Source organism: Phalacrocorax carbo, chromosome 9 (assembly GCF_963921805.1).
Source record: "Phalacrocorax carbo chromosome 9, bPhaCar2.1, whole genome shotgun sequence".
In the NCBI taxonomy this organism is placed as follows: Eukaryota; Metazoa; Chordata; class Aves; order Suliformes; family Phalacrocoracidae; genus Phalacrocorax; species Phalacrocorax carbo.
The window spans coordinates 9,532,298-9,553,542 of NC_087521.1; the positions used below are offsets into that span (position 1 = coordinate 9,532,298).

The window sequence follows — 21,245 nt, forward strand, 5'->3', positions numbered from 1 at the left end:
CAGTGACCAGTGCCTTCTAACATTGCGTTTTAAGGTAGCATTTTTAGAACTTCTGAGAGGTAATTTGTGCAAAACAAAATGACTTAGAAGAACATAAGCAGTTCAAAATAGCAATTCCAATTAGTTATATTCATTTTCACCAGTCCTGCAGGTCAGACAAAATGAAAGATTTCATATCAGTCTTACTGATCGGATGTAAATCATTTTAAAAACAATACTTTTGCGTTGAAGTTTTTAAACAAGTATTGAGTAGTCACTTGTCCAAGTTCTATGGCAAACCAAGCTCACACCCCTTTTTGTTCCCTGTGGAGTTCAGACTAAATGCTGGATTGGCAGCCTAAAAACAAATGGTCTACCACCGAACCATATGAAAGAGAGACCTTAGTGTCATGTGTCCCGGTCTTGACCTGAAGAAAAGGATAAGCTTCATATAAGTTCTTCCATGGTGTTTTGATGGAGATAACCAATCAGGTTGCAGTTTTAACTGGGATAAGTGTTTGCTGGAATCACATTACCAAGGCCAAACAGCAGCTACAGGCAGGTAACAAACCTTCAGCCTCTTAGAGGCGAGAAATGAATGCCTGTATGTAGTTGATAAAGTATTTTTAAAGGGCCTGTTGCTTTTAGGAGGAAAGTAACTGCAGTAGGACCTGTTGTTAATGTAGATCTCAGCTACAGGGCCTTGAAAAGACAGGCCCTGAAAAGCAGTGTTTATTTAAATAGTGTAGCTGGACATATACTAGAAGTCATAGTGAAGCAAACTAGCAGAATTTAAGATTTTTGTTCAAAATCAAAATTTTGTTTTCCAGAAATTGATATTTCTCTTTAAACTCAAATACACTTGCCTGCTCTCCCGCTCTCATACACAAACATGCACACACACACACACATACACACCCCCACACATTTCATATTTTTTCTCAGGATGCTGTGTGAGCCATACATTATTGACTTGTTCCTTCTCTTTGAAAGAATATCTGCCCACACAGTTAAAAAACAATTGTCTGTAGGCTTTGTCTTCTTCATGCAGAAGTGTGTGGGTGAGGAGTATTTAACCCAGTTGTCCCAGTTGTAAACTCAAGTAAATAACTATCACTTCCCTCAGTGGAGATGGATTCAGGAAAAGTATCAAAATTAAAGGGAAAATGAGAGTTTCCAACCTGAGAGGGACAAAGGAATGTGGTGAATTCCCAAGATCATTGGTGTGTTTGCTGTTTCTTCCATCTCCCATATTAAGCATGATTTGTGTCCATTTGGCAGAGGTTTTGGACGATCATGCTGCTTGCTAACAGCTATTGTAGCTGGACTCTGAGTTGTGTTAAGTTTTGGAAGGCTAAGTACTTGTTACTGAAAATGGGTACATAGCTTTCAGACCTCTTTGCACACATCAGACTCCCTAAGGACAGCCCTTTCAAACCCCATGTTGCAAATAATGTAAAGCAAATTGTTAGCAGCTTTGTGGTAAAGGAGGATGTTTCTTCCTGGTAGTCCTTCCTCTCTCTTTCACATTGCTCTTTCTCACAAGTCTCTTTCTCTGCATATGAGGGTGGCAGAACGTAGGTTTATGGATAATTGAGCTTGCTGCTTGTTTCCTGAAGAGCTCCCACAAACATGTTTTTAAATCCTTGAATATGGGTCGCTGGCCATGAAGTTGCATCTATTTGTCTAATATATGTCACTTTTTTGCATCTACACTTACCAGTTTTTTTCTCCAGAGTGAAATTCATCCACTGTTTTTTGTTTGCTATAAATACACATCTCAGCTGTATTTCTATCCTTTGTGTCAACATTAAAATTCCCTTGTTCTATGTTTAGCTTGAATAATTACCAAACCATTTGCAATTAGAACTCTAGGATATGACCTCACACTGATTTATTCCTTCGTTTCTTTCTGTATTTAATATATTTCAGATACTGAAAATACCAAATCTTTGTCCTTTTATTTTGATGTTTATCAGTAATGGAAACATTCCAAAACAATCAGCCAAATACCTATGCTTTGTTCATTTATTGCCTTCTCTGAAGATAAATTGACTGTACTCAACTCTCTTCAGCATTTTTCTTCACCTAGATATTATTGCCTTGTGCAGCCACCCCAAGGTGACTGTTATCACTTAATTAAATCCTTGCACGCTGGGAAGAAAAAACAACATTGTTCGTTCATAACCCCAAGGAGGTGTTTTTTTTTTCTTTAAGCCACTAAGCTTTTTCCCTGTTTTATTAACTTATTCCTGGCTACAACAAGACATACTTTGCTGATGAGCAAAAGGTTGTATTGGCTTTTTATTTTCTGGGTAAACTTATCTTTTCTCTGGGAAAAAAATGTGGGCATTACAACAAAGCAAAAAAATGGGATCTCTCCAAACCCTGCAATTCTAGTAAAGGACTGTGTAAACATCAAGCTAGTAAAGAGAAACAGGGGAGTAGCAGGAAGGAAATGAGAAAATAAAATGCAAACATAAAATTGGAACAAGACAAAAAAAAGTAAGATGACGTGTATATACACAGAGAAACTACTGCAGTGCTAAGGGAAAACTGGCATAAGGAATAGCATTTTTGAAGAGAAAAATATATCAGGGCTCTTTATGTTACTGTCTAGGGCAGCATCTTTTTATTAGCCTCTCTCTATTGATTTTAGACTACATAACATGGTGCTCTTGCCTTTACCTTTGCATTTTTTTTCCATAGTGCACAATCCTACTTGAAAACTGTTAGAGGAAATATTGCAGATGAGCCATTCATTGAATATGTGAGACCTGTGATTTGCTTTTGTGTTGTTTTAAGCACAGTACTTCATATGAGAAAGTTCACTTAAAGCAGTGAGTTGCCAGAATATGTACAACAGTTCAGCTGCCTTTTTGCTCATTTCTAGTCCATTAAACGAAGGATCAGAAAACAGGTTTATCTGCTCTAAAATTTGGGCTCAAGCAACCATATGTATTTGTTCATGATGCTAAATCATTTTGCCACCTGCTGTGTTCAACAAGCATTTACAAATAGTAAATGCTATTTAAAGCTGTAATATTTGCAAGAGCAGTTTATGCTGTGGTATCATTTGTACGAGAAGCATAACATTTTAGTATGTAATAGGAAAGAGCTTTTAAGTAGTTAGATAATTGTGATTCTTGAAATATTACTACTTGTAATGTGTAGACTATAATTATTGTAGGTCATAGACAGCAGTATAAGTTTATATGTGAACTGCAAAATATTGATAGATTTGTATGGATTTGCTCCAAATCCAGCATGTCTGTAGTATGTATCAGTAGTTAGACTCTGGAAATTCCCTATTCATGATAAATTTTCAGCCTAAATTCTGGGATTTCTTTTTGTTCTGTGCATTTAAATTCTTGTCTGTAGCTTTCTGAATCAAAGCATTGATTTTACAATGCTTATGAAGCTTAAATTTCTCTTTTTTAGCAATAACAAAAATCTTCCAGTTTACCTTCACAGAGTCTAGGAATGCTTTCCAGTCTGTGTGTAATGGATCTGCCATCCACAGTTATTTTAACCTATATTCTGTGTTTTTATCTAATCTATTTTAATTTTGAGGCCTGTAGACTGTCTGTAGGTCTATCTGCACACCTTAATGAACATACCACAAAGGTATCTGAAGCCTCTTTTATTGGGAATAAAGGCAATAATGAATTTAGCAGTTATCAAGATTTTAGATTTGGTTTGGTTTCGATTACTTATTAGAGAGTGGTTTGGGAAACACTAATTCTGCCCTGAATTAAGTTTTCATGTCAAAAGGGTGAGATTCTTCAGAAGGAGATAGTTTTGGCATCAGTGAGAGCTTTAGCAGTCGGCTGTAGTCAGAATTTGATATTTAAATTTGGGACACTAATTTCAAATACCTATAGTATGTACATACTTTCTATTTACTTTCCAAAACTGGTTTTGTCAGACTTTTTCCCTTTTCCCCTAATTGGAAATTCTAGTTCTACATTTGTTGTATTATATGATTTTTCATAAATAATTTCAATATTAGTTTGTGATATCAGTGGGTAGCATAGTGACTTTATTGCAGGATTGGGAAATGGCACAGGAAGCTTGTGAGGGAAAATTTTATTCCAACAATATTTTGCTAGAAATATATGGCAAGATATATTGCAGTTTCAAACAAGGATGCTTTAAATTTTTACACACTGTGAATGTCCATCTTTTAGGGTCAAAATCCATTCTGAATTTCTAAGCACTCTGGTGTGTTTATTTTATTTTCTGTTAAAAATGTAATTTATAATAAAACCAGTTAGTCTTAAATACCATAGGAAATCACCTCTAGCAAGCTGAATTGTAATCCTGCTAAGGATAGTACTAGGCTGAAAATGCTGTTTAGATTTTAAGCCCTAGTCAGAACTCAAACAGTCTTTCTCAGATGTGGAAAACATTTGGTTATATTTCTGTTGCAGTTATTTTGTGTGTGTGTGTGCTTCTGCTCTTTCCCATCTGGTTTCAAACCAGAATCAGGGAAGAACTGATAAAACACCATTTCTTTTTCACTATAGTGACTGAAAACAGATTGAAGAAATTCAGATAAATGTCGGAACTCGTTAAAGCATGACCACTTAAATAAATTTAAGTTGGAAGCGTTGCTGCCAATTAAAATGGCAAATTTACATGCAGAAGTCTGTCTATGCTGCTTTCTGTGTTGTATGTCAGGCAGCATGTTCATTTGGGCACGGCAACGGAACAGAATCTGAGCTGGAAAGACATTCACACAACACCATAAAAAGCACTGACAGCATCTAGTTGCCTATTTGATAGGAGAAGGGGTAATGGTTTTAAATGAAAAGAGGGTAGATTCAGACTAGCTATAAGGAAGAAATTTTTTACAGTGAGGGTGCTAAAAGACTGGAACGGGTTGCCCACAGAGGTGGTAGGTGCTCCGTCCCTGGAAACATTCAAGGTCAGATTGGATGGGGCTCTGAGCAACCTGCTCTAGTTGAAGTTGTCCCTGCTCATTGCAGGGGGTTTGGACTAGGTGACCTTTAAAGGTCCCTTCCAACCCAAACTGTATGATTCTGTTTGAGTCTGGTGCAGGGCAGTTTTCCAGTGATTTAAGAAAAGGGAAAAAGATGCCAAAAAAAGATAAGCTACTGGGACAAATAAAAATCTACTTGAGGAAATTCTTGTTTGTATTTTATTTTTTACAAAAAGGTTGAATTTAAACTTGCACTAGAAGTTCTTTCAATGATGCGCCACAAGTAAGACTTGAAAGTACGCTGCATCAGGGAGAAGTTGTCAAAATGCAACGTTCAGGACCTCCAGCTAGCAGGAGCAGGAATTCAGAACCGCACAATAAAGATGCCCATATAACTGATGACAACTGCCTGCGATTTAGACAACTGAGTAAACGTGTAGGTATTGCTTAGGGTCTAGAAGACGACATTGCTCAAGGTAGGAAACAAGTGCAGATACATGTGACTTTTTTAATGGAGCAGAAAGAACAATATCACAGTGGAAGCAGGGAAAGCTAGGATGCTACACTCACACTGTGTGTTTAAAGCATCATAGTTAGAAGAAATTAAAAGTATTTCCTTGGTTTTCTCTGGGTAGTTGTGAATAACAAGAAAATGGTGCTAACGTTTAGCAAGAGGAGTTTTCTTTCATCAGTTCCATTGATAAATGCAGTTTTACCACAGTCATCTTAGGGAGAGACTTTAACCTTCAGGTCTGTTACAAATTGGAGTGAAACGGATAGTAACAGTGTGGAGCAATCATGTCAGTTCCTACTTGGGACACAGGATACAACATATAGATTGTTGACATGTGCAATAAATAACATTAGGGTTGGTGGTGTCAAGACTTATTTGGGGCTCTTTAGATAATGTGGCATGTGGATTATTGGCACAACCGACAGCTACTGTACTCTGCAGTGTCAAGGAAATCTTGAGCACTTTTTGATGAGCAGGTTATTGATACATCATGCTGCAGCTGCTCCAGGGCATATCATGGTAGTGTGGCTGCCCTACTAAAACCCTGTGGTAAAAATACAGAGGAACATTTTCACATGGTTACTGTGAAAGTGTCTTTAAAAAGAAAAAAATATATTCTTGGTGGAAGCCTTGTGTTAATGGCTTCTCCTGGTGCTATATGGACGAATCATAACCCACTCCCCTCTCCCCACCCCAGAAAACAGGTTTTTATTATGGAAATACAAACAGACCCTTAATTGTCACAGCAGTCAGAGGTGCCACTATAATATATTAGCTTGTATTTAAAAAAATAATATAAACCTTTTTCACTGAAAGAGCTGCTCTGTGCTGTTGATATGCTTGGATTTATGCAATGAGCTGGTAAACAGCAAAATCCATACTTATCTTTACCTACACAGGCATTAGAGGTGAGCTAGAGAAAAAATTAACAAAAAGAAAAAAAAAAACCAAACCAAAAAAACCCAGGAAGGCAGGCAGCAAGGGAGGGAAGGATGCAGAAACACAGTGGTGCCTTACAGCCTAGGGTAAGATTAGAGTCCTGTTGATGGCAGAGCTACATGCTGTCTTCTCACCTGGTCTCATATTCCAGCTGTGAAACAGAAGCGGAAGGTCAACATAGCAATGGTGTTTTGTAGTGACAAACTGAGCTGATTTCATTCATGAAATCGTTCTGGACCAGACCTCCAATTACATCAGGATAATGGATTTTCACATAAATGTGCATTCCCCACTTTTGTGTGGAAGGTACTTTTGGAGTGAAGCAGTGTAACCTCAAAACCCTTGAAGGAAGTACTGCAGCCCAGCATAGAGGAATCAGCTTCACTGTGTAGAATGCAGATGTAGCGGATAATTACTTCAGGGGAAGATTTTAAATATTTCTATTATTAATGAAGACTCTAACTTGTTTCAGGAAGTTGCTTGTTTTTCTGTTAGTCCACATATTCGCAGTACTCCTGTGTTCCCTGCTCTTGACTGTGCACAAGTGAATGGAAACCAAATCTTCTATGGGTACCAGAATAGCGCAGCACAGTTTTCCGTAGATTTCCATCTTGTCTTCTATTGACTTTTGCATCTAAGTTAGTGCAACCTGGTTGAGGCTTTTTCAGTGCACAGGCCATTTGTAAGGTCTCTGCTTTGTGATGTTTAATATTATAGGAACTCATAGTCCAGCTTTTACTGCTGCAAAGGCTCTCACAGGGTCTCATCTCCATTACCAGTCTGTTTTCATCAAACCTGTAGGAATTCTCTGAGACCTCTGCCTGCTGTCAAATCTAGTAAAAACTAGCCATGGATTGGAATGTTGTTAGTAGGGCAGACAGACAAAGGCATGCTGAGTAGAGGAAACTAATTTCAAAGCTGGAAGAACCACCTCACAGTCCAGACCTCAAAGGGTTATAGTTTTGTGGGCTTTTTTTTTTTTTTCATGCCTCTATAAACCCAGGTTCTGATTTGTGCCAGTCCACATTCTTCTTGTTTCAGGGGTCACAGGACTAAGAAGTCAAGTGGCAGTAACAGTTCTGGAGGCTTTTATGTACCAGTCTTTACTGGAAAAGCAAATGGCTGCTTTAATTTAGTCCAGCTGTATATGGATCTTAGAAGATTTCAGAGTGGACATCTGTGGAACTGCTCCACACTCCCGTAGGTGGAGAAAAAATTGGGATAGCAAATGGATCTCCTGCATTAGTACAAGGATTAATGACAGCTGGAGGAACTCTCAGCTGATTAGGACCAGGTTCACTCTTCTTTGCATTATAACATGGGATAAGAGGCTAAAGATAACATAGGTTTTTCTTTTTTCATGTATCTGCTAAGGGTTGCAGTTAGAAAAAGCACTGGATTGAATGAACTTGAGGTTTGTTCTTAATATTTGGAGTTCTTATTATCTCTATATTCCATTGTCTATAAAGTATTCTCAACATGTTCTTCTTTCAAGAAGAGTATAAATCAGAATGATATGCTAGGCAAAGAACTCAACTCAATTTCTCATTCAAATCTATTTTGGTTGTCTGTATTGCCATCTAATAGATTAAATATGCTAAACATAAGCCCCTCATCCTGCTCTTCCCTGAGCACAGCCTCTCTGCTTCATATGTATGAAATTGTGTGATGCAAGTGAGAACACATGTACTTAGTTCTGGGTTAGAGGTCTAATTCTAGCAAGCCAATTGTCAGGATCAATCACCAGAGCATCTGAGTACCTACTGAGTGCAGGTGTTGTTTTAAGAGTGCAATTAACTCAATATCACAAATTCTTCCCTATAATTTTTTCACCTAGTTGTTTTGGACAACAGACGTTTAGATAACTTTATCTGTTTACTTTCACATAGTGTCATATTGTGTAGATTGAAAGAAAAGCTAACCAAACATGCAGATATACAACGAATATAAGATCAATTTGAATGGAGCTTACATATGCTGAAATATTCATAAATAACACAAAAGGGTTTTGAACTTGTGGCTTTGGAAACAATAACATCCACAACAATGTTCCCACAATCTGTTGTGCTTGTAAAGGTACTTCTACCTGCATAGCATTCCAGCCAGATCAGGTTCCCACAATCTCGTACTGTGTGGTCTGAGGTGCAGGTCTGGGGACTCAACCCTCATTCTGCCAACTCTCACTATTTGTCATAGCTCGGGCTACTGGGCCGCCTTACTCTTTCAGTTTTGGCACTTACGGTAGAGAGCGTTATGCAGGTGCATACAGTGTTAAGTCCTTTACTCAGGGCAGCACCTCTCGGTTCACAAATGCATATGTGATTGGAATACTTGTACCACCAAAGCACAGGCTCCCCTTGATATTCAAATCCTATGTATCCAAAGCAAAGCCAGTCCACAGCCAGGTATACCCTTAATCCTGACCCAAAGCAATCACATTCTCAGGGTGAGAGATATGTAAGGTGATCTCTGTGTGATAAGTCTCATCCTAAATAGATATAGTTGCTTGTAGTAGATGGCGTGCAGTTATTGGCATCACCATCTGCTGTCCAAACAGTGCGGAACCAACAGTGGGAATCCTATATAATTGAAGGGTAGTATCTCATCAGGAACTGGCATCATAAAGATGAAAGGTCAGTGCTTTAATACACAACTCCCACAAAATTGAATTTTAATTAAGTGCGACAGTGTTGAATCCCTCCCTCAGGAACCCTTTTTCTCCCTTTTTCTTTACACTAATATATAGAGCCCTCCTCTCAGAAAAGAGAATAGCAAAGATAAAGTATAAATATTCTGCCTAGTAAGATTTTATCTTCAGAGGTTTTCAACAGTGGTTAGTATAGCATGTACTAATGTAAATCAATGTTTTGTTTTAGTAATTAATCATTTATGCAGAAGAATGGACAATGAAAAATAGCATTTGTCAATGAGAACAGCACTTTTTAACCTTTATTTTTGATGTGTGTGTACCAGTGGATCCCAAAAATTGTCCATTGGTGGTTTAAACACTGTGTGGTGAATTTAAGTCTATAGACAGTAAGCTTACTTTTCTCAGTTACCTTTCACAGGCTCTTCAAACAGTTCAGGCTGAAGTTGTTCAGAATGAGTAGTTCAGATTGTCCAGACTGGTTAGTTCAGCTTTCAGTTTGAATTGTTCAGGCTGAAATCAGTCAGATGGAAGACCACAGACTGGAAATCACTGATACGGACGCAGGGAATGTACAGTTTACCGAACATCTTCTTGCAATAAAACTAGTATAAAATTGTCTGCATGTCACGAAGAAGATTACTGTATTGCTTACCATTTTCCACTTGTGCCAAAAGGAGCAAAGAAAGTAAACTCATACTTCCTATCTCTTACTAGTGGGTACTGCTCGCCTTTATTGAAGAGCGGTTGCCTCCTCACCATCACTGGAAAACAATTCAAAAGCTTCATATTGTAACAAGTCATCAGACAGTTAAAATCTTAATGCCGTGGAAGCCTAACACGTAAGTTAAAATAACCTGTGCAGCCAGCTGCCTTCAACAGAGCTAATGCTGTACTGGGTAAAGCATCAGACCACTTCTAACAAATAGTTTAATTCCCTCAATGCACATCAGTGTGTCTTCTACACGAAAATCTGCATGAAGAATTTCAGCAGTTCAGCCCATCAATTTAGATGAGTTAATCAAACAGAAGCATAATAATGAGCAGAGATATAGAGGATATAGCAAAACAGTGCAAGTACTTGACCAAAAAATTTCACAGAGATAATTAAAGATCATCTGGCTTCTATCAAGTAACTCAATTTTGTTGTTCTTATCTGTATTTTGGCTTTGATACAATCATCTGAAAGTTATATAAAGGGGTTTGCCAAAAAAAAAAAAAAAGGTATCCTGTGATTGTGATAAACTGGGTGCAGGATAAGTGCAAGCTGCCTGTCCTGTTTTTTTTTTTTTTCTTCACATTACTAAGCCTCACTCTTTCTCTCTTCTAATAGCATTGCAATATAACCCAAGGATGTTTTTTTTTCTCCTACTGTGATGACAACTTTTCAGCAAGTCTAATAGCTTTCATGGTGCAGTTTCCTCTATGCGTTCAGGATGGTTTGGGGTTTTGCACCAATATAGAATGGCCTTCTAGAAAAAAAATAAATTCCTGTGTACGAGGCGGGGATCCCTAAAAGTAATTTATTGCTTTTGTATACAAAAAAATTGTCAAACTCTTGATCTCTGATTTTTTTCTTGAACTCCCATTACTTAGATATTTGTAATCTTTCTGTGAGTCTCAGGCACATGTCTGGTATTTGTCAATCTATTGTCAGTGAATAAACCTGGGAGTACACCTTAATAACTCAACTGCCCCCTTTAAACATTATTCTTGCCTCTAAACTTTTCTCCTTTATACTCTCCACTTTTGCAGTGGTTCTGATCTGGAACAAAATCTGTTTTTTCTAATCAAGTAGTAAATCTGCCCCTGCAAGTTTTTGCCGCTTTGGTTACATACACATACTTATTCTGTAAGTCTGGTGAAAGAAGCATCAAGGGAATCAGTAAAGTTTACTCTTCCTCCTTAGTTTCTTGGCTTCAAGCTATAAAGCAGACCTCCTTATTATTGACACATTTAGTTTTTGGCACTTCCTTGTTGTTATAAATTGCATCCTGACCACACGAGCAAAGAGCACGAAGATGACAAATTAGGAAGCTGGCATCAAAGTCCATTCTAACCACATCCTTTGAGCTTGTCTGCTTACCTCATCTTTTTTACTGTAGTTGTTTTGTTGCCAAATACATGTTGCTTTGTTGCCAAATACGTGCCATCAATTCATAAGGAGTCTATGGTCAAGTAGCCATATAACCATTATGGTGGGCTGTGATTGAAAATATGGCAGCGGTATGAGAGTTGAAAACAGGGTTTTCTATGTGCTTGATGTTGGGATTTTTGGTAAAAATCTTGTAGCCCAAGGAGCACTGCAACAACCCCTATGCCTTTTTCTTTTATTTAGGCTTTTTGTTTTGTTTTGTTTTCTGGAAGGGATTAAAAAGACTTGAGAAAAGGAATAAAGCTTTTAGGGGTTTTTGTAAGTCAGTAGATGATCAAAATGTAGTTGCTCATTTTTATTCATGTGTATCAGATACATCCCACATAAAATCCTATTTCCAGGAATAATACTCCAGTTGTCTCAGTACTTAACTGCAAAAGCCCAAAGTCAGATTTTCTACCTAAGTAGTTATGCTTTTGTATATTTGTTGGTGCTGCTGGGGGATATTGCCTGATATCTTAATAGTGAGAGCACAGTAGATGGGCACTAAGGCTTTGAATCAGTTTTCTGTTACCCACAGTTTATGCCATTGATTTCATTTTAAACTCCATCCAAAAATGGTGGCCATGTTGAAATGAAACTTACTTTTTTGTTGCTGTCTTAAGTAAATCCTGGTTTTTAAAGCCATGATGTAACACAATAGAGAAATTCTGCAATGATGTTTATTATAAGAGGGGGACTATTTGCTTTTGTAAATGTCAGTTGTATCCAGTACTGCCTCTCTTTTAAAAAAAAGAAAAAAATATTTTTGCTGTTATTGAATGTTGTATATCTAATTGGTGACAGGCTTTGTCCTCAAATTAATGCTCAGCTCTAGTTATAATACCATTATGTCATAACAGTGAAAAATTCTAATTAAGATGATCTGTTTGCCAGGAAAAAGTTTAGTATATCAATTAATCTGTTTTATTGGGGGAGTATTCTCTTCCCCAGCCCCTATCTCCGGATCAGAGCCTGAATGATGAGAAAAACATCACAGATGCATGCTGCATTGGACAAAACACATGCATGCATTTAAATCATGTATATCTTACTTTTTACTGATGTAATTGTGAAATATGTTCTTTTTGCATTCATAATTAGGGGGTGGAACAGATGGTGAAAGCTTAGTTTAAAATAATCTGTCATTAAAATAACCTAGCCTACTGGTAATTCTTCACTCTAACTGGAGTTTAGGTCAGGGTGACAGGGGTTTTTGCAGCACTGGAATACACTAGAAAGAATTAGGGACTTCGCGGATAGTATGAAGTATAAGGATATTCTCTAGAAGGACACTGTAGTAAGACTCCAGTGAATTAAATTTGCCTGTAGTAGGAATATGCAAAACTGACTGGGACAAAATTCCTCTGACAAATATAAATCCATTTAGTACGATGCATTATACATTAGTGCATATTCGGTCAAAGTAGTACAGTGGGTTTCATATCCTGAGAGGAAATAACCTCACTATTCTACAAATACTGTAACAGGCACTTAGTATTTTGGGTTAAAAACCTGTGCTTTACATTTTCATATTATTCTGATGTCAGAGAATATAAATTATAGTTATTGGCATTATTATTCAGAGGTGCTGTAGCTAGTGACTTTTGCATCTGAATCTCACTTCCTTCATGTCTACCACATTGACTTGCTGGTATGTGACAAAGGAAATCTTATATCAGTCCTGTCTGGCTAGTTTAGAACAGTTTTCAGGATAGGAAAGCTAGCTCAATAAATCAGATACTTGCAGGTCTTTAAAGCGTTTATTTTAGTGTCTCCTCTAAGATTTCATTCTCTAAGAGCTTTGAAGAAAGCATATAGATTTCAGCATGGTATTATGATAAATCTTCTCGAGAAGGGGCAAGCATTAACATTTGTGTCGGTTCTTTTTCATCTTAATCCAACCTTGGTTAACAATCAGAAAATTCTACATCGTGGGTAAGAAGATGTAATTAACCCTTTGACCCCAGAATCTTAATTGGCGCCTGTTGAAAACAGTGGGGCAGTTAAAAAAAAAATTAAAAAGTAGCCTGTGGTGACTGAAACAGGATAATACATAATGGTTTTTCTGAAATCAAAAGTGCTAGGGAACTTCAGCTTTTATCACATTTTGCATAAAACCAGTAAGTGTGGGTTGAAACAAGAAGTTGCCAGCCTTCCTTAAGTTGGATCATGCTCAAAACTGGTATTTGGGGTCACCCTGACCCTTTTTCAGCTGCCACACTAGGTGGGATAGGACTGAGTTTATGACAGTCCACTTCACTTATAAAAATTAAAAAGAAATGAACTCAAGAATATTTTCCTAACAGAAGACACACTACCTTCATATTCATGGCCTCTGCTTCAATGAAAATAGGACATTTTATGAAAAAACAGGTACCTTTGCAGGCCCTATTTCTCTATTATAGTTGATGATATCTGTGGAACATCTGAAACAGGAACACTGTCTGCCTTTGAACTACAGTGAAACTGTGGGGAAATTCTGGCTGTAAATTACACCCTTGCGCTCATTTTTAGAAGAGATTTGAAAGCTGAACACATCCAGTACCCTTCTCACATTTATTGTGTCCTTAGTTATACATAGGTATATGAATAATACTGCCAGAGATTTCTCATTAAAACAAAATTGTTTGTAAATAGGTATCACATACTCTTCTTCAGTACATAACATAACCTCTGTTATGTCGCCTGCCACCTTCTCTGAAGGCTGCTGCTCTCTTGGCATGCACAAAGGGCATACGCTTTATGAAAAATTGAAAAATTTCAACACGCATTACTTAAATAATAAATATTCATAAATAATACCTATGAATAACGAATGAGACAGTCCTTCAGAACTACTGTTTGACCTGTATAAGGAACAACAACATTGTCATAAAAGTGGTCCATCTCAGCCCTTTCGTACTGGGGGGAGGAATTGCCTCACATTGGAAGGTGGCTATTTCTCCCCCTATTTTTATTGTAATTTTTCTTGGGCATTAGGACTTGAGCTTAGTACTTGGGGCCTTTGTATTTTGGGCATGGAAGTACTCACCTGTTCCAGTAGCTATTAACAAGTGGCTTTTTCAAAATATGATTAAATAGACCTTCTGATTTTGTTCTGTTCAACAAAATGTTGAATTCAATCAGTACTTGTACCCGAGCAGAACTTCAGGGAGGAGGGAAAGGAAATGGAGAAAGGGGGAGTGACCATGACTTAGTAGTCTCAGTTGGCATAATAAACTAATTTTATGCTACAGAAAGTGACTAATCACACAAGAAGCCAAAGGAGTTGTGGGTGTGCTGCATTGGCCCTGCCAGTCCATCAGTGGTGCCTCCTTAGTACCTCCCTTGTAAAAGTAGGAGACAAAAGGAGTAGTCTCCCAGAAAGAAAGAGAAGAAAAGGGTAAAAAATTAAAACTGCTTAGCTGAAAGGAGAATTTCAGTCGATGGCATGGAAAAGTAGCAAGTGCTTAAGATGTCTAACACTTCTCACTTTAACATTCTTCCCAGTTGCTGATGACTTTCCAAATGCTAGCCATGAAGGCAGAAATTTCTTCGTACATTTGTGTTGACCAGAAATCATTTTATTTATTTATATTTTTCCAGCAAAACTGATTTCAGCCCATTTCAAGGCAGCACTGAGGAAAATATTTCTGCCTAATCAGTACTAAAAGCCTTCTTCAAAATTTTATTTCATTAAGAAGCCTTGAATTCCTAGATAAGATGATACATAGAAAATAAGCAGGAAAGCCATCAGTGACTGAGAAAATTATTTTTTGCTGTTCTTACAAAACTCTATCCAGATATGCCAGATAATTACACAGTAACGGAGTGTACTAAAGAGAACAGATCGTAAATGTGCTCCACCTGTATGTAACTCTCTCAAGTAAAAGCAAGGGTACCACGCTAAAAGCCCGGAAATGTAAAAAACTGAGAAGAGGAAAGTTGTTTTCATATGATACATAAATAACCTGTGAAACTTCTTTCTTCAAGATATCATTGAGCCAGGAACATAACAGGATTCCAAAAACGGAAAAAAAAAAAAAAAAGTCTTAAGCACACTAGTTATAAAAATAATTATAAGGAATATCGGCTATCATAATCATGCCAGCTATTAACAACCTGGGGTTAGAAAGAAACTTCTAGTAGGCTTGTCATTACCTATATAACCATTATGTATATTTCAAACACTGTTCTGAAGCATCTAGGTACACACCGTCAGACCCAGGAAAACTGGCCACAGCAGGTAGGCTGTTAATCTGATTCAGTATGGCAATTTATTGTTGCGTGTGGAGAACGGCGTTCTACTAAGAACGCCATAGGCGGCCAGAGGATCAGGGTGACGGTTCTCAGTTTTATTTCTGCCATAGGATTAAACCAATTTCCTCAGAGGAACATGGGACAGAGCATTGGGAAAACTTAAACCAAGACCTTTAAAGATTTACTCTTCGGATCTTCCTGTGACAGGGAAAGTGGATAGTAGCAAAAGAAATTATTCATAGTGGAGGAGATCAAATGGGTAAAGGTTTTGATTGTCCTTGTATGGATCTAAGTTTGAACTTCACTGTTCCAAATTTTCCACCTGTTATTGATGTTAAAATTCAAGGAACTGATGTTAATCATTTGAAAAGAAGTGATGATGATTTATAAGAGGCCATAAATGGCTTGCATAATATAAATGTTTTTACATGAAGGAAATCTATGCAGATTTACATTTTTATTAATTCATAAATATAAATTAGAGTCTTTCTTTAATGCGGTGTCTTTAGTGAGGGTTTGTTTTCCAATATGTGGTTTATTCTTTTTAGAAAACACAGATTTTTGAACTAGTTCCACCACCTACTACATCAGAGAGGGGTGAACACTTGCCAAAGCTTCTGACCAGCAGCGTGTTAGAAATTAATCAAGAAGCAGAAGAATAAAAAAAATTTAAAACCCTCAGAAATCACTGTTCTGTATTTGAAAAGGAGTGAAATCATTACATGACTTTGTCATCATAGATCTCCATCAAACTTGTGTGCATCTCTTATTTTTTCTTCCAAAACCAGGTTGATCTCTCAAATGCTACAGTTACAATTTTACTTTACACATACCTTTATCCCAAGGGGATATTTGGGATGGGATTTTTTGGGGACTGTTTCTTGTTCATTCCAACATTTGGGGTGTTTTAACATTCTAATTTCTGGAATTTTGTGATTTCACTTTTGCAAGAGTGAATGCTTGTTTGCCAGTAATAAGCCTCATAAAAAACCGTAAAAGTAAAGGCACATATAGTGTATGAAAGGCAGTTACTTCCTGGTGAAGATTTGCTCTTATTCCTAGAGGTATATTCCCGTCTTGATGTGCAGTGATTTACTCCATGTGTCAGTTTAGAATATGGTCCTTTGTTTATTAACTGCACTCATGTTTCAAAAGGTATGCATTAATCTGGGTAGTCGTATTTTGATTTTTGCAGTTGCAATGGAAATCACATCCAAAGACTTGAACCTGTCAAAATAAAATCTGATCTAGAGTTTTACACCAAAGGGATGAAATTCGAAACATTTCTGTAGACCTAAGCTGTAAACATATTTGACAGTAATCTGCTGATTGGCTTTGTTTGTTGTCTCACAAAAGGAAAATGGTGGGGGTGTGCGTGCACGTGCGTGCGCGTGTGTGTAATCCTCAATTAATTAACAAATTATTGAGGTCCACAGTGGTTTGAGTGATGATAGGATTTTATTTTCTCTTTTTCAGTTTTTGGAAGTTGAAATTCTCTGCTTTGATTCTGGGGGATGGGGAATATCTTCTTACATACCATTTGAGTGGAAGGTTCTTTGTTTTCATTATTTATTTATTCCTGTAAAAACCTGAAGAACATTTTATTTATTTTTCTGTATTTCTTCTGTCATGCAAATGAGATAAATTTTATACAGTATATGGCAGATGTAGGCAAGACAATAAGCCCTTGAACTTCAGAATATACTCATATGTGGATTGTTAATATGTAGACAGAATAGAAAGGAATTGTCTAAAGGATTCAAATTAAAAACACTCTCCTAGAAATCAGAACGTTTTCCCCAATTTGCTCTTTGTTTGAATCTATTTCTATCTGGAATTTAGAATTTTTTGTTAATCTATTAACTTTTTTTTTTTTCCCCTTTACTCTGTAGTCCCTGGATGGATTTGTATTTGCACTAAATCAAGAAGGAAAATTTTTGTACATTTCAGAAACTGTCTCCATCTATTTAGGCCTGTCCCAAGTAAGTACATGCTTCCAATTCTAGAACACAATTGTGTATGATGCGTCTTCTGTTTATCATTCTTAAAGAAATAATAATTTGGTTTCTGTATTTTGTGTGGATTATTGAATTAGTTATTTAAAGTTGCATCTGGTTCATCCTGAGAAGTAATTGAAAAAAGTATCTATCAGTGTTGGATGTTGAGATAAGACAAACTTGTGCCTGAAAACTTTCTGCCATGAAGAGTCATTATTAATTTATTGAGAACAAATGAAGTTTCTTTTCTCAGTTGTTTTGAACTTTAAACCTCTATACCTGATAGGAAAGGGACATACTAATAGTACTTCCCTTGTGTCCTATTACTGGATGTTTATGGAGTACCCTGCATTATCCAGGGAGCTGACACAATGACAGGGAGTCATTTGGAGTCAAGAAATGCTGAAACAGACCATTAAAATGTCTTGCAGGGAGGGTTCCAACAAGGACACATTTTGCTGCTTTCACAAATGCTCACTAATATGAAAAGACAAATTTATAAAATATAATAGTTCAGATTTTTTTTGCATTTGATTGCTGACAACTGTTTTTCAAAGATTAAAAGACAGGAAAAAAGTGGGGGAAGTTGCTTGTTGATGCTTTTTCCTAATCCTGCAGCATTCAGAAATGTTTAGGAAAGAGCTTCTTTCTGCTTGTGCTTAAAAATGCAGCAGAAAGATTTTGCATGATGATTTTCAGAGCAGGATAATCTACTTCTATTGCAGTCACCCTGACAAGAAAAAGAACTGAGATAGTATTTATTTCACCTCCTTTAAATTGGGACCCATATTGCTATGAGGAGGCAACTATTAGCACTAGCAACTGTCATTTTTGCTGTACCCCAACAACACTGAAATGGGAAATTTTAACATTTCGTGCAGAAAAAGACTAATTTTAAATATTATCTGGTAAGAATCCGAATAGAGGTTCATTAAATCCTCAAAGAACATGCAGGCAATTGGCTGTAATAAGTTCAGTAATTGTTATTTTGTGCTGGCTTTAGGAAACCAAATGATAGAAATGGAAACAGAGCTGTTTCTCACTCATATCAGTATTCTTGTCTCTCATTAAAGTCCCTTGTTTTGTAATAGACTTTAATCCCTGCCTTAATCTGTTTGGGAGTTACTATCAAGAATCTCAGATTTTGAAACTGGTGCGCCACCATGTTGCTAATACAGTAAAGAATCGGAACTTTAATGTTTATTATTGTCTTATGCTCATATTAATCTGTTTAATGCATAGTATCCAATGAAGTTTAATAAGCCAGTAAAGAAGAAGGATGGATAATTAGTTTAAGCAGGTAAATGCTAATTAGGAAACTCCTGAAAGGCATCCATTATACACTAGCTTAAAACAAATTTTACAGCCCTGGTTAGTGGTGTAATCCAAATTCTGTCAAGGCAACTGCATTTTCTGTAATTGAGATGTGTATGTTTGCTTTGCATAACAGATGGCTCTGTATGCTTAGACTGATAGCTAGGAAAATAATAATTGCATTATTCTGGCCAAAAGAATATTAGCTCTTGGGTTTTGGCCATTTCAGTCAGTCCTCCTGCCAGCACAGCATATGCACATATATGGATTGGATTTTCAAGGAAATTGATGCATCTGGAATAGTGTGGCCATCTGAAATATCATCTGTTCAAGAAAAATTTGGCTTTAACCCTATGCTAGTCTCTTGTTGAAAGCATTTGCTGCCACTGTCTTTTTAACTATAGGAGTTGGTAAATCTTTCCTTACTCTGAACTTGTGTCATGTTGTTAAGACTTCACACTTCATCTTGATCCCCATATACATTTCAAGCAAGGGTTCCAATAAATAAAGCAATTGTCTTTGCGTGTTGGAGTATTCGATGTATCAGGACAAACATTTCCTTGTGTTCGCTACTTGAAAGCATTGATGGAAAAAATAACAAAAATCAGAACCAGGGCTGTGGATTTTAATACAATGACAGATGAAGTCTACTGAGATCTGCTAAAATATCTGTGATTTTTGCTGTTCTTCTCTTCTGTCTTTTGGAGACATTTTGTATTTCTCAGACCTATTGTATTTATATTTTTAATATGTTGGGGTTTTGATATAATATTATATAGTTCTGTCTCTTAATAATTAAAAAAACCCCGCTGTAGCTACTAGTTACTAAATCACTATTCAAAGTGTTATTTGTTACATAAAATCTTAGCAAGAATATCCATAAAACCATTTCGCAAACTATACATGGAAATTCTACTGTTTGCACTACAACGACCTTAAAATACTAGTGGATTCTGAATTTCTGGAATGGCGCTATGTGGTGTTACACTTCTTGCACCGCAAGTAAACATTGATAGGTCCCTATCCTGATACTCCCCAACTATATATTTACATAGAGCCTCTAGGTAATTTTGCACTTCAGAAAGTCTGGATGTACATTATAAGCATTTTTATTTGAATCATCTTCTTCAAGTGCAGACTCTGGAATCTTAATTTCTGGTCAGATGACTTGGAGACTTCATCCTTGTTTGGTTGGGGTTTGTTTTCTTTTTTTAAGTAGAATGCATGGAAATAACATACAATATATTTTGTACTTGCAAAGCAAAATCTCATGTCTCTTAGCTAAAGTAAAATAGTCCTTGTACAGAATCTCAGCAGGTGAGAACAGTTTTCCATGGAACGCAATTTTTCTTTTTTCTGAACACTGAGACCAGTGGTACAAAACAAATGGATGGTGATGTTCTAAGATAGCTGCAGGGCTAATAGTAAAGAAATCTGATAAAACAATATCTTGGGAGGTAGCCTGGCAATGATCATAATAAAGTTACTCCTGGTAAAAATACCAGTATATTTGAACAGTAAACAAACACTACAATAAATAGTCTTTTGACATTACAATGAATGTACCTTGCATGGAGACACCCACAGATATATATGTTCGGAATACTTTATCTTGCAGCTAATGCTAACCAAGAATTTTAAGTTATTTTGGCAGACGTGGATTTTAGAGCACACTATGGAATTGCAATCAGAGCCGTTTCAGAGAACACAGATGCATTTCAAAGTAGGAGGAAAGACACAAAGTTAGCTGAAAATAATGAGAGAAGGAAGAGAATAAAAGCAACAGAAATGGGCCAGAACCTCCCAGTTATATCCTTAGTCTGTATAAATTGTCATAGCTCAATACTTGGGGCAAGCTGAAATAGTCCAACGTAGTTTCCAGTATTTGGTAGTTTTAGGAACTGCAATATTTGTTGTAAGACCCAGACATGTCTAGAAACATGCGATACAGCCAGGATTTCTTCCCTGGGCTGGCCAACATGACCGGTGATGGTGTAGCTTAACTTTTTGCCGATGCAAACAGCTTTTTACAATGCACCTCTGTAGTGATGTAAAAAAGTTTTGTCTTCATATATATCTGTTCTCTGACATTTTCAAGTCAGCAGGCAATCTCTGATAGCAGGATAACTGCCATCTTTGTGAATACCCAGTCCGTGATTTCCTTTTAGAAATGTGATGAGATTTCAAAAGTAGACGGCTAAAATGAGTCACCATTTCTGGACATTGAAGAAGCACTTAGAAGTCAGTATCAGTGCTTACCTAAGAGATTTAAATTCTTTTGCAAAGTCTCTGTGTTTGAGACTTACGCCCAAAATATGCTGAAACACAAATAGTAACAAACAGGGAGAAAAATCTATCTAGAACAAAGGATAAAATTGTCAGACAGATAAGGTTTCAGGGCCAATAGAAAATACGGGCTGATAAGCTGGCTTTCAGGAAACAAGTTCTTAATCACCTCTCACCAACAGTTATGCACAACAAGGATATTATGCATTGCTTTCCCTCTGTGGGGTCCACACCTTAAAGAAAAATAT

At 36.9% G+C, this 21,245-nt stretch overlaps 1 protein-coding gene across 2 annotated transcripts in view; it reads left to right on the top strand.

Moving 5' to 3' along the window:
* NPAS3 (neuronal PAS domain protein 3) overlaps positions 1-21,245 on the top strand; it is a 628,382-nt gene that overhangs the window by 420,498 nt on the left and 186,639 nt on the right. For both annotated transcript variants that reach the window (XM_064460238.1, XM_064460239.1), the window contains one exon: positions 17,293-17,382. In XM_064460238.1, coding sequence (XP_064316308.1) covers positions 17,293-17,382 — 90 coding nt within the window. The remainder of the gene's footprint in view (positions 1-17,292; positions 17,383-21,245) is intronic.